At 43.6% G+C, this 13,644-nt stretch overlaps 1 protein-coding gene across 1 annotated transcript in view; it reads left to right on the top strand.

The window, feature by feature from the left end:
• Positions 1–13,644, top strand: part of LOC135557303 (MAM domain-containing glycosylphosphatidylinositol anchor protein 2-like) — a 69,227-nt gene that overhangs the window by 31,013 nt on the left and 24,570 nt on the right. The window contains exon 4 of the mRNA XM_064990488.1: positions 7,093–7,270. Coding sequence (XP_064846560.1) covers positions 7,093–7,270 — 178 coding nt within the window. The remainder of the gene's footprint in view (positions 1–7,092; positions 7,271–13,644) is intronic.

Below are 13,644 nucleotides of genomic sequence, written 5' to 3'. Positions count from 1 at the left end.
TGGTAGGCCAGGAAAAAAGAATAGGGTGAAACAGTCTGCAATTGAGGTTGCTGGGGGGGTGCTGGAATATTAAATGGGAGTTCAAGAGGAGAGTGCAACAATGGAAAATTAAGTAGCTGTTTTTAAAGTACCGAGGAGTAAGAGGAATAATTTAAGGGGTGGCAAAGGTTCTAATTCCAAGAATAAGGTAGAGATTGATAAATCAGTTTAGGATAAACAGGTTGGAGAGGTGGAATTTTCTTCGGGGGATGATAGTGATAGTGAGGCATCTGATGAGCCACAACAAAAAAGTGAGAGAAATGTGGTGGAAGGGAGGTATGGGATTGAGAAGGTACGTAATTTTTTTAATTTGACAAAAGGAAGAAATATATGCAGGATTATAATGTAACAGATTATTTTCCTGAATGTTAATTGTTTATTGAATCCGCAACATTTCTGATGTCAAAAATAACGGTGGGAGGTTTGACAAGCCTTGAAATCTCTAGACTCAAGAAAGTGGTCACGAGAGTGACAAGTGATTTAAATTCTAAAGGAAATGAAAGAGTTCAGTCGCAGCCTTAACTCTGTAAAGAAATGTGTTTTCTGTCGCTTACTCTGCATTTTCTTTCAGCCATGAGCAGTTTTAAGATGTTTTAAACGTAAAAGGGGCGAGAGACGTAAAAAAGAGCCGTAGTGTATGAGTTCATAAAGGGAAAGGGAAGTGAAGTAAGTTTTCTACAAGTAAAGCATAGTAATATGGAAAATGAAGTTATGTGTCAACAGGAGTGGGGGGGCAGTGGTGTGTTGTCACAAAAACTCAAAAAGTGGGGGTGTGGCCATCCTGTTCTCAAGAGGGTTTTTATCATATGAGGTTGAGGGGAGGTTATTAAAAGTTAGAGCCAGATATGAAAGCATCACTATGTGCCTGATAAATGTATATGCCAGTAGTAAATGTTGAGAAGGTTTGTTTTTTAGAGACATTATCAAATACCATTGAGAAATGTAATACTGAGGATTATTTATTTATTGCTGGGGACTTTAACTAAACAGTCAATGATTTAGACAGAAATCACAAAGAACCTCATAAAGCCTTATTGTGAAACATGAACAGTGTGATATTTGGAGGAGTCAACATGGAGGCACGAGACAGTACACATGGGCCCAAGTGAGAGAGAACACCATCTCTCTGGCCAGGTTAGATAGATTTTCTTGTTTTGAGCATCAATCTCAGATCTGTAAACCAAGTGTGATAACCCCAGTGGGATTTTCTGATCATTGTTTAATAACAGAGGTAGTGTATATTACAGTTTTTCTCAATTGCTAAAACACTAAAACCCATTGGCTGAACAACGTTGTCAGTTGCCTGGACTCATTTAGCTAATTATGCAGTCTGTTGTCAATACCTTAAACCATTTCACATGGTAAAACACAGTCTGTTGTCAATACCTTAAACCATTTCACATGGTAAAACACAATTTGCAGATCTCACTTAGACTTTTCAGCAAAACTCTAAACACATTCTCATTCTCAAAACACTTTCTGCACTCTAATGCACATGTCATCCATACTGGTAAACACAAGTGTCAACAATCAAATACAAATAGAGAACATATGTCATTGATTGAACACAACCACTCAAAATTGATTTAACCTGTTTCAAATGGTGCGACACAACCAATATAAGCCAGTTCAGAGAGCAAACCGGTTGTTGAAGGTGGGAAGGAGAAAGTCTGAGAATGGATACTGTAGTACAGTGCATTGTAGACTGTATACTGTACAATGGATGAATTGTATGGCCCTGAACATTGTGCTTTCCATTTATTAACAGTATTGACTGCTCAATAGATTTTGACTGGTTGCAGGTTCATATCAACAAAGAACAAGAATTACAGTATCAGAGACAAAGAACAAGTTTGTGAGATGCAGGGTACAGTACTGTAAAAATAGGGGTACAAGGAGGAGGAAGAACAAAAAAAAACAAATTGCAAAGAGCAAAGCAGAGTAGTAATTTCTGATACATTTTGAGCTACTATGATAGAACATGTTTTCATTCATCAAAAGACAATGACGGAAAAAAATGAATATTTATTTAGATTAAAAATGTATTTCTCCCTGAGAATTGTATGTTTTGTGTTTTCTATTTTTCGCTGTATTGTTTACTGACTGCTTGAGAGTGTATATTATTCTGATCACTGTGTTTATGATTTGAGAGCAGTGTTTTTGAACACAGGTAAAACTGTTTTAAGGCGAATTATTCATTTTGCAAGAGGAGTCAGAAGTTATAGTGCTTGAAGATGAGGTTTTGTGTTTAATGTTTTCAGGAAATGGAGCAAGGCTTCAGAAATTGTGTTTTAGCAATTGAGAAACTGTAATGCAGTAAAACCCAAAAGCGCATACTGGCATTTTAATATAATGTTATTGAGTGACTTCAGGAAATGTTGTAGTTTGTTCTGGGAGAGGTGGAGGTCTCAAGAGGACAGTTTTGTATCCCTTCAACATTGCTGGGATATAGGGAAAATCCAGATTCAACAATTCTTTAATCAGTGCACAATGAACGTCACCAGAGATATCACCAGATCAATGAACGCCCTAGAGTCTGAGATAGTGGAACTCCTGACATTTGTTGAGACCACAGGAGTTCGAGGCCATACTCAGGCCCTCAAGAGAAAAAAAGCTGCATTGGCAGACCTGCTGGGTATCCGAGCACATGGGCCACTGTTGAGAAGTACGTTTCAGGGAATCTCTGAAATGGATGCAACATCCAAATTTTCTTTGGTTTAGAGAAAAAGAATGGACAGAGAAGAATTATTCATTGCCTCAAATCAGCTGTTGGACAGGAGCTCACGAGCCCTAGTGAAATTAGAAAGAGGGCAGTAGAGTTCTATGCTGAGCTACACAAGTGTGAGTGCAAAGAGGATAAAACAGTGACACAACAGTTATTTGAAGGGCTCCCACAAGTGGCTGGAGAAGTTCAGGTTGAGCTAGAACAACCATTGTCTTTGCAGGACCTATACACTGCAGTAAAAGGCATGGAAAATAGTAGGGCACTGGGCAATGATGGGCTTCCCATTTACTTAAGTATTTTTGGGCTATGTTGGTGAAGGATTGGCTAGCAGTAGTTAATGATATTTTGACCGGAGGGTTACTACCGATAAGCTGCAGGAGGGCTGTCCTCACCCTACTGCCAAAAAAGGGTGACCCTAGTGGGGTGAAAAACTTGAGGCTGGTTGCCTTATAGTGCACTGATTATAAGATCCTGTCCAAGGCTTTGTACAACAGGCTGAGGGAGGTGATTGAGCAAATTATACACACAAACCCGTCCTACTGTGTTCCCGGCAGGCAGATAGGGGATAACTTTTCCCCGATTCTGGATTTTCTGGACACCTCTAGGGCTATTGGGTTGGATGCTGGTCTAATTTCAATTTATCAGGAAAAGGTATTTGACTGAGTTGAACATCAATACTTATGGCACGCTTTTGAGGCATTTAGTTTCAGCTCTGGGGGATATATGGGGACATTGAAAGTGTATCGAAAGTTACCTGTGGCTTGAGTGCTCCTTTTAAGTGTGTGTGGAGGTATTAGGCAGGGGTCTTCATTGTCGGGAATGTTATATGCCATCGCTATAGAGCCACAACTAAATAGCATTAGAAGTCGCATTGAAGGGGTGTACCTTTCAGAGGATATTCCTTCCATTCATCTCTCAGCCTATGCTGATGATGTAGTTATCTTCTTTGGGACTGGGGGGCAGTATTGAGTAGCTTGGAAATAAAAGGTGCCCAGAGTAAACTGCCTGCTACTCAGGCCCAAAAGCAAGAAAGTGCATATAATTGGTAGATTTGGATAGAAAACACTCTGACATTTCTAAAACTGTTTGAATGATGTCTGTGAGTATAACATAACTCATATGGCAGGCAAACTACTGAGGAGAAATCACACCAGGAAGTGGGAAATCTGAGGTTTGTAGTTTTTCAACTCATTGCCTTTCTAATATACAGTGTAAATGGGGTAATATTGCACTTCCTAAGCCTTCCACTAGATGTCAACAGTCTTTAGAACCTTATTTCAGGCTTCTACAGTGAAGGGAGAGAGAATGAGAGCTGTTTCAACCAGGTGTCTGGCAGAGTGCTGTGAGCTGATCACGCATGCCCCCGTGATCAGACTGCCTGGTCTTGCCCGCGCCTCGTGAGTTTTGATTTGTGAACTAAACGCGCTAACAAAAAGGAGGTATTTGGACATAAATGATGGACTTTATCGAACAAAACAAACATTTACTGTGGAACTGGGATTCCTGGGAGTGCATTCTGATGAGGATCATCAAAGGTAAGTGAATATGTATAACGCTATTTCTGACTTTTACTGACTCCACAACTTGGCGGGTATCTGTATGGCTTGTTTTTGTGTCTGAGAGCTGTACTCAGATTATTGCATGGTGTGCTTTTTCGATAAAGTGTTTTTGAAATCTGACATTAAGGAGAAGTCTATCTTTAATTCTGTGCATAACACTTGTATCTGATTATCAACGTTTATGATGAGTATTTCTGTTAATTGATGTGGCTCTCTGCAAATTCTACGGAGGTTTTCGAGGCACAACATTACTGAACATAACGTGCCAATGTAAACTGAGATTTTTGGATATAAATATGAACTTTATCGAACAAAACATACATGTATTGTGTAACATGAAATCCTATGAGTCTCTCTCTCTCTCTCTCTCTCTCTCTCTCCCTCTCTCTCCTTGTCTTTATATCACTCTCTCTCTTCCCGTCTCTCTTTCAGGTCAGTCACAGTGGTCAGGTATTCTGCCACTGTGTACTCTCTGTTTTTCGGGCCAAAACGCATTCCAGTTTTCTTTGTTTTTTGGTAAATTCTTTCCAATGTGTCAAGTAATTATCTTTTTGTTTTCTCATGATTTAGTTGGATCTAATTGTGTTGCTGTTGCTGTCCTGGGGCTCTGTGGGGTATATGTGTGTTTGTGAACAGAGCCCCAGGACCAGCTTGCTTAGGTTCACCTCTCTGTAGGCGATAGCTTTGTTATGGGAGGTTTGAGAATTGCTTCCTTTTGGGTGGTTGTAGAATTTAACAGCTCTTTTCTGGATTTTGGTAAATCGTGGGTATCAGACTAATTCTGCTCTGCATGCATTATTTGGTGTTTTACGTTGTACACAGGATATTTTTGCAGAATTCTGCATGCAGTCTCAATTTGGTGTTTGTCGCATTTTGTGATTTCTTGGTTGGTGAGCGGACCCCAGACCTCACAACCATAAAGGGCAATGGGTTCTAAAACTGATTCAAGTATTTTAAGCCAGATCATAATTGGTATGTCAAACTTTATGTTCCTTTTGATGGCATAGAAGGCCCTTCTTCCCTTGTCTCTCAGATCGTTCACTGCTTTGTGGAAGTTACATGTGGATGTTTAAGCTGAGGTATGTGTCATTTTTTGTGTGCTCTAGGGCAGCGGTATTTAGATGGAATTTGTATTTGTGGTCCTGGCAACTGGACCTTTTTTGGAACACCATTATTTTTGTTTTACTGCGATTTACTCTCAGGGCCCAGGTCTGACAGAATCTGTGCAGAATATCTAGGTCCTGCTGTAGGCCCTCCTTGGATGGGGACAGAAGCACCAGATCATCAGCAAACAGTAGACATCTGACTTCAGATTCTAGTAGGGTGAAGCCGGATGCTGCAGACTGTTCTAGTGCCCTTGCCAATTAGTTGATATATATGTTGCAGAGGGTGGGGCTTAAGCTGCATCCCTGTTTCACCCCACAGCCCCGTGGAAAGAAATGTTTGTTTGTGACAATTTTAACTGCACACTTGTTGTTTGTGTACATGGATTTTATAATGTTGTTTGTTTTCTGAAGGTTTCTATCAATTTGTATAGCAGACCTGACATGCCAAATTGAGTCAAAAGCTTTTTTTAAATCAACAAAGCATGATAAGTGTTTGCCTTTGTTTTGGTTTGTTTGTTTGTCAATTAGAGTGTGCAGGGTGAATACATGGTCTGTCGTACAATAATTTGGTAAAAAGCCAATTCGACATTTGCTCAGTACTTTGTTTTCACTGAGGAAATGTACGAGTCTGCTGTTAATGATAATGCAGAGGATATTCCCAAGATTGCTGTTGACGCATATCCCACAGTAGTTATAGAGGTCAGATTTGTCTACACTTTTGTGGATCGGGGTGATCAGCCCTTGGTTCCAAATATTGGGGATGATGTTAAAGAGTTTAGGCTTACTTATGTCATGCAATAAAATGCAAATGAATTACTTAAAAATCATGCAATGTGATTTTCTGGATTTTTGTTTTAGATTCCGTCTCTCACAGTTGAAGTGTACCTATGATAAAAATTACAGACCTCGACATGCTTTGTAAGTAGGAAAACCTGCAAAATCTGCAGTTTATCAAATACTTGTTCTCCCACTGTTTATACGTATATCTCTCTCTCCCGCTCTCACACTCTTGTTCTCTCTAATGTTAAATACCTTCCTATTGAATGCAGGATCCCATCTCTTTGCTTCTTTGTATTCCATACTGGTTCAAAGTCACGTTGCCATTGTCTGACTAGTAGGAGCCGCATGATGGCGATTCAGATTAGATCATCACCTGAAGGCAGGTTCACGGGAGAGCAACACAAAAAGATGTGATGTAAAATTCTCTTTACAGTTGGAGTCTCTTTTAAGGCACGTGCCCGGTCTGTGTGGTGTGGTGTATAGAGAAACGTTGTGGACTGTGATTAGAGGGACACTTCAAAGATGACCATGTTTGGTGAAAGGATGTTGATCAGGATGAGAAGGGAAAGGCAAGTGTTGAGAATCTACTATAGATTGGTTAGCATCACTACTGGTCATGCCCCCTGTCGTGTCTTGTAAAGGTTTCTAAACTACATTCATGACATGAGTCTCATTCCTATTCAATTATTCAATCAGGACTTACTCTTCTTCTCCATTCACAAAGGCAACACTAGTTTGAAACACCGAAATGTGGGAGTCTTATTATAGTGTTATTTACTTCCCGTGTGTGTGTCCGTGTGTGTCCGTGCCTGCATGCCCCTGAATTCATGCGTGTGTTAGTTTCACGAATTCTAACTCTGTTGTAATGTGTCCTCCTGTCCAGATGGGACAACAGCGGTGGTGGGAGCAGGAGATCACTGTGGAAGGAACCATCACCAAGGGAGAGCTGATCACACACAACCTGACAGAGCTTATCAAGCCAGAGGCCTATGAGGTGCGCCTCACCCCAATCACACGCTTCGGAGAGGGGGACTCCACGATCAGGATCATCACCTACAGTGGTGAGTAGACCATTGGATCAGTCTATGTACTGTATGTCTAAGGTTTCACAATTCTGATAAATTTCAGAAAATTCCCAAGTTTTCCAGAAATCCTTGTTGAGGATTCCTGTTTTCCTGCTCATTCCCTCCTGATTCTGGGAATCTTCCAACCGGGATTTCTGGAAAACCTAGATATTTTGGGAACCCTACTGTATATCTAGTTGTTCTTTTTGATTGTGGATGTAATAACATCAGGCATATATTATTAGGGCTGTTGCGGTGACCATATTACCGCCACACCGGTGGTCATGGAGGCAGTCAAATTCCACGTGACCATTTAGTCACAGTAATTAAGCTCTGATGCTGCTGATAGTCATTAGTAGCCTAGCAAACTTGCTGCCTGGTACTCAGCACTCTATTGTCCCTCTAATCACTTTGACATCAACGCAAATGTAATCGAAAATCTAATCAAACATAAGCTCACGTTGCGCAACATTTCTATAGGCTATGCAATTGTGTGAGAAAACAGAGTGTATGCCTCTTAAAAAGGAGGATCCCATCAGCTTTCTATAGGCTAGGCCTACCCTATTTATTTCTAAACTTTACTAATATTTAGCACAATGCTAATCTTTACAACCGGAGTATAGCATAACTGGCTGGCTGGAAAATGAACCACAGGAAAATTGTCTCTATTAAGTGTAGAGATAACATGTATTTTCCCCTGTTTCGAGACAGGTGCATGATAATAGTCCACTCTAAGTTCAAACAAATTTCTCACATGTATAATTTACTATCTGTAAAGACAAGATTAAATCAAGAATAGTCTGATCCGTGACAATATTAGCCTGTCACTTGTGAATTATATATTATCACCTGTGAATGATGCCCAGCTTAAGGCAAGAAACAATGCCTTTTTTTGTGACTTTTTCGAATCATAGTCACATAGACATATGTTCTGATAAGGTTTGTATCACAACTAAAGTGGCCAAATAACTTGTTAAAATGAAGCACATGATTCTGCTTTACAGCGGGTGTAGAGCCTAACTGGCGTACATAAACAGCACGTGAGTTTCAAGTTTGGGGAAGATTTAAATGTACCTTTATTTAAAATACATGCATAATCGCATTTGTGGTCATAATGGTGTTTTCCCGCTAATGGAAGATTTGCGCTTTTAGCCTACTGCCGTGTGCACATTGCTGCACTTATAATGTGTATAATTAATTTGTGATCTATCGTATCCCACAACAGTTGCGGAATATTTATTTTTCTCGCACAGAATAGGTCAACTTTTGTACTATAAGGGATATTAGATTGACATAGGTGGCAGGTAGCCTAGTGGTTAGAGTGTTGGGCCTGTTGCTGGATCGAATCCCATAGCTGGTAAAAATCTGTCGTTCTACCCCTCAACAAAGCAGTTCACCCACCCCGGTAGGCCGTCATTATAAATATGAATTTGTTCTTAACTGAATTGCCTAGTTAAATAAAAAAGTCTAGTGCTTTTGCTGTTCGTTAGGTCTACTCATCTTGTTGGTTGATAAATATGGACAGTTCTTCCAATATCTCCAATAACCACCTCGGAATTGGATAAGGATGCTCACTTGCGTCCCCAAGCAGGCAGCACCCAGGAAGATGGTGCATTATGGCCACACAAAGATGATGCCGCCAGGAAATTTGAGGCGTTATCAAGTACTTCTCAAATTGTGAATGAGAGACTGACGAAGTGTGTACAGTCTGCACAAAATAACAAAGCAGAGCTCATGCCTTTCAAGCGACGTTTTTCAAATCATCATTAGAGTCACATCATGTAGACTTTTTCAGGAGCTAGCTTGGCTATGCTAACTAACCCACAGCAAACCCATTATTGACAGTGAGATACCGGAGCTAGCTTGGCTATCATGCTAACCCAGAAAGCATAAGACACAAAGCATCATAACATCTGCCAGTAAATTCAAGATTACATCTGCAAGCTTTGTCAGAATGACAAGACAGTGTAAGTAAATGCTGTATGTATCTGAATGACTACTGGTTAAGTGATGCTCAGGCTATAGTTATATAGTTATATAGTTATAGCAGATATCTTTTAGCTAAGCTAGGCTATAGGACCTGTGATTGAGAAGCACTCTGACACTGACTGTGCTGTTAGCTGTCAGACACACCGTGTGCCTGCCTGCGTGCTGCACCCTGAGATGAGCTGCTGCCCGACTTCTGCAGTTTTGAATTATTCAGTTTTACTGCAGCTCATTAGAGCTGTGAGAGGCTGCCTCTGCAGCTCTGAGCAGCTCCTTTCCCTGGTGTGTGTGTGCGTGCGTGTTTGTGTGTATGTGTCTGTCTGTGTGCGTACATGCGTGTGCATGTGACTATACTAATTGCTAATTACAGTAGTGTAGGCCTGGAAATGGGCCAGGGACGGCACCAGCTCCCACTACTACACGCCCACATGCTAGCAAACCAGTGGATAGTCTGTATGCTAGGGATGTCTCACGTGACTGTGAGACTAGCATCGGAAAAAATTTGTAATTACCATTCTACTGTCATTATCACTCTCATACTGTATAGCATTCTCCAAATGAATAAATATAGAAACTGAGTGATGTAATTACATATGATGTACCTAGTGCAGGGTTCCCCAACTGGTGGCACGCTGGCCGAATTTGGGCCACAGGTGGTTTTATTTCCCCCCCCCCCCCCCTTTTTTTCTCCCCAATTTTGTGATATCAAATTAGTAGTTACAGTCTTGTCCCATTGCTGCAACTCCCGTACAGACTCGGGAGAGGCAAAGGTTGAGAGCCATGGGTCCTCCGAAACACAACCCTGCCAAGCCGCACTGCTTCTTGACACACTTCCCACTTAACCCAGAAGCCAGCCGCACCAATGTGTTGGAGGAAACACCGTACAACTGGCAACTGTGTCAGCGTGCATGCACCCGGCCCGCCACAAGGGGTTGCTAGAGCGAGATGGGGCAAGGCCATCCTGGTCGGCCAAACCCTCCCCTAATCCAGATGACTCTGGGCCAATTGTGCATCGCCTCATGGGTCTCCCAGTCGCGGCCGGCTGCGACACAGCCCGGGATCAAACCAGGGTCTGTAGTGATGCCTCAAGCGTGCCTTAGACTGTTGCTCCACTCGGGAGGCCCCCAACCACAGGTTTTCAGAGCAAAAAATAATAATATATATTATATGGGGTTGAATTGTCATTGTTGGACATAAAAGACTGTTAAAACATCAGGGAATCAGGGAATCAGCGCCAAGTGATTTTAATTTAGGAAATCTGTTCCCAAGTATTCTCACACATAATAGAGACATGTGATCATATACCATTGTAAGGGAGGTTTCAAATGATTATGTTTTAGTAAAATTATATCTGTTCGGGCTTCTTGCGGTCAATTTGCAATCTACAAATGAGGTGTAATTATGTTCTGGACTCCCGACCATGCGCTCAAGAACAAATTTGCCCGCGGCTGAATCTAGTTAATGATCCCTGCCCTAGTGCATCACATCATGTCATCAGCGAGGAGACATGCACAAGAATCTGATTAAAAAAGATGTCATTATGTTAGTGTTAATTACAGTGTTATTATACCACCTGAGGTTCACTAGTTGATAGGAAATATAATTAGCCCATATGTTTCATAGTGTTTTTGAGTTTGCAGGAAAGTAACATAATGACTATGGAGCAACATTAGATCAATTTCCTGTAGACCATTAAGTTAACTCATCATTGGGTTCTGTGATGATGATGTAGGCTTACATAGCTTTTTAGGTCTGACAGAATGGCAGGATGAGCAATTCCTCCTTTGCGGGCGAACAGCATAGGATAGCAGGTTTGCTGAGTTTGTTAGTGAAAACTGCTTAGTGTCCCAAGCTGGCTGTGGTATGAAGAATGGCTGTGTCACCAATCTCCCACAGACACACTCAGGGATTCTACTGTTGTGACAAAGTCAGCAGCTGTTTGCTGATCCAAATTCAGTCTTTGCTTCCCAACAGCCCCTCCAAAACAGACTTTACATTTACATTACATTTAAGTCATTTAGCAGACGCTCTTATCCAGAGCGACTTACAAATTGGTGAATTCACCTTCTGACATCAGTGGAACAGCCACTTTACAATAGTGCATCTAAATCATTTAAGGGGGGTGAGAAGGATTGCTTTATCCTATCCTAGGTATTCCTTGAAGAGGTGGGGTTTCAGGTGTCTCCGGAAGGTGGTGATTGACTCCGCTGTCCTGGCGTCGTGAGGGAGTTTGTTCCTCCATTGGGGGGCCAGAGCAGCGAACAGTTTTGACTGGGCTGAGCGGGAACTGTACTTCCTCAGTGGTAGGGAGGCGAGCAGGCCAGAGGTGGATGAACGCAGTGCCCTTGTTTGGGTGTAGGGCCTGATCAGAGCCTGGAGGTACTGCGGTGCCGTTCCCCTCACAGCTCCGTAGGCAAGCACCATGGTCTTGTAGCGGATGCGAGCTTCAACTGGAAGCCAGTGGAGAGAGCGGAGGAGCGGGGTGACGTGAGAGAACTTGGGAAGGTTGAACACCAGACGGGCTGCGGCGTTCTGGATGAGTTGTAGGGGTTTAATGGCACAGGCAGGGAGCCCAGCCAACAGCGAGTTGCAGTAATCCAGACGGGAGATGACAAGTGCCTGGATTAGGACCTGCGCCGCTTCCTGTGTGAGGCAGGGGCGTACTCTGCGGATGTTGTAGAGCATGAACCTACAGGAACGGGCCACCGCCTTGATGTTAGTTGAGAACGACAGGGTGTTGTCCAGGATCACGCCAAGGTTCTTAGCGCTCTGGGAGGAGGAAACAATGGAGTTGTCAACCGTGATGGCGAGATCATGGAACGGGCAGTCCTTCCCCGGGAGGAAGAGCAGCTCCGTCTTGCCGAGGTTCAGCTTGAGGTGGTGATCCGTCATCCACACTGATATGTCTGCCAGACATGCAGAGATGCGATTCGCCACCTGGTCATCAGAAGGGGGAAAGGAGAAGATTAATTGTGTGTCGTCTGCATAGCAATGATAGGAGAGACCATGTGAGGTTATGACAGAGCCAAGTGACTTGGTGTATAGCGAGAATAGGAGAGGGCCTAGAACAGAGCCCTGGGGGACACCAGTGGTGACAGCGCGTGGCGAGGAGACAGATTCTCGCCACGCCACCTGGTAGGAGCGACCTGTCAGGTAGGACGCAATCCAAGCGTGGGCCGCACCGGAGATGCCCAACTCGGAGAGGGTGGAGAGGAGGATCTGATGGTTCACAGTGTCGAAGGCAGCCGATAGGTCTAGAAGGATGAGAGCAGAGGAGAGAGAGTTAGCTTTAGCAGTGCGGAGCGCCTCCGTGATACAGAGAAGAGCAGTCTCAGTTGAATGACTAGTCTTGAAACCTGACTGATTTGGATCAAGAAGGTCATTCTGAGAGAGATAGCGGGAGAGCTGGCCAAGGACGGCACGTTCAAGAGTTTTGGAGAGAAAAGAAAGAAGGGATACTGGTCTGTAGTTGTTGACATCAGAGGGATCGAGTGTAGGTTTTTTCAGAAGGGGTGCAACTCTCGCTCTCTTGAAGACGGAAGGGACGTAGCCAGCGGTCAGGGATGAGTTGATGAGCGAGGTGAGGTAAGGGAGAAGGTCTCCGGAAATGGTCTGGAGAAGAGAGGAGGGGATAGGGTCAAGCGGGCAGGTTGTTGGGCGGCCGGCCGTCACAAGAAGCGAGATTTCATCTGGAGAGAGAGGGGAGAAAGAGGTCAGAGCACAGGGTAGGGCAGAGTGAGCAGAACCAGCGGTGTCGTTTGACTTAGCAAACGAGGATCGGATGTCGTCGACCTTCTTTTCAAAATGGTTGACGAAGTCATCTGCAGAGAGGGAGGAGGGGGGGAGGGGGAGGAGGATTCAGGAGGGAGGAGGATTCAGGAGGGAGGAGAAGGTGGCAAAGAGCTTCCTAGGGTTAGAGGCAGATGCTTGGAATTTAGAGTGGAAGAAAGTGGCTTTAGCAGCAGAGACAGAGGAGGAAAATGTAGAGAGGAGGGAGTGAAAGGATGCCAGGTCCGCAGGGAGGCGAGTTTTCCTCCATTTCCGCTCGGCTGCCCGGAGCACTGTTCTGTGAGCTCGCAATGAGTCGTCGAGCCACGGAGCGGGAGGGGAGGACCGAGCCGGCCTGGAGGATAGGGGACATAGAGAGTCAAAGGATGCAGAAAGGGAAGAGAGGAGGGTTGAGGAGGCAGAATCAGGAGATAGGTTGGAGAAGGTATGAGCAGAGGGAAGAGATGATTGGATGGAAGAGGAGAGAGTAGCGGGGGAGAGAGAGAGAAGGTTGGGACGGCGCGATACCATCCGAGTAGGGGCAGTGTGGGAAGTGTTGGATGAGAGCGAGAGGGAAAAGGATACAAGGTAGTGGTCGGAGACTTGGAGGGGAGTTG

This window comes from Oncorhynchus masou, chromosome 16, assembly GCF_036934945.1.
Source record: "Oncorhynchus masou masou isolate Uvic2021 chromosome 16, UVic_Omas_1.1, whole genome shotgun sequence".
Classification (NCBI taxonomy): domain Eukaryota; kingdom Metazoa; phylum Chordata; class Actinopteri; order Salmoniformes; family Salmonidae; genus Oncorhynchus; species Oncorhynchus masou.
This window is presented reverse-complemented; position numbering and strand designations above follow the sequence as displayed.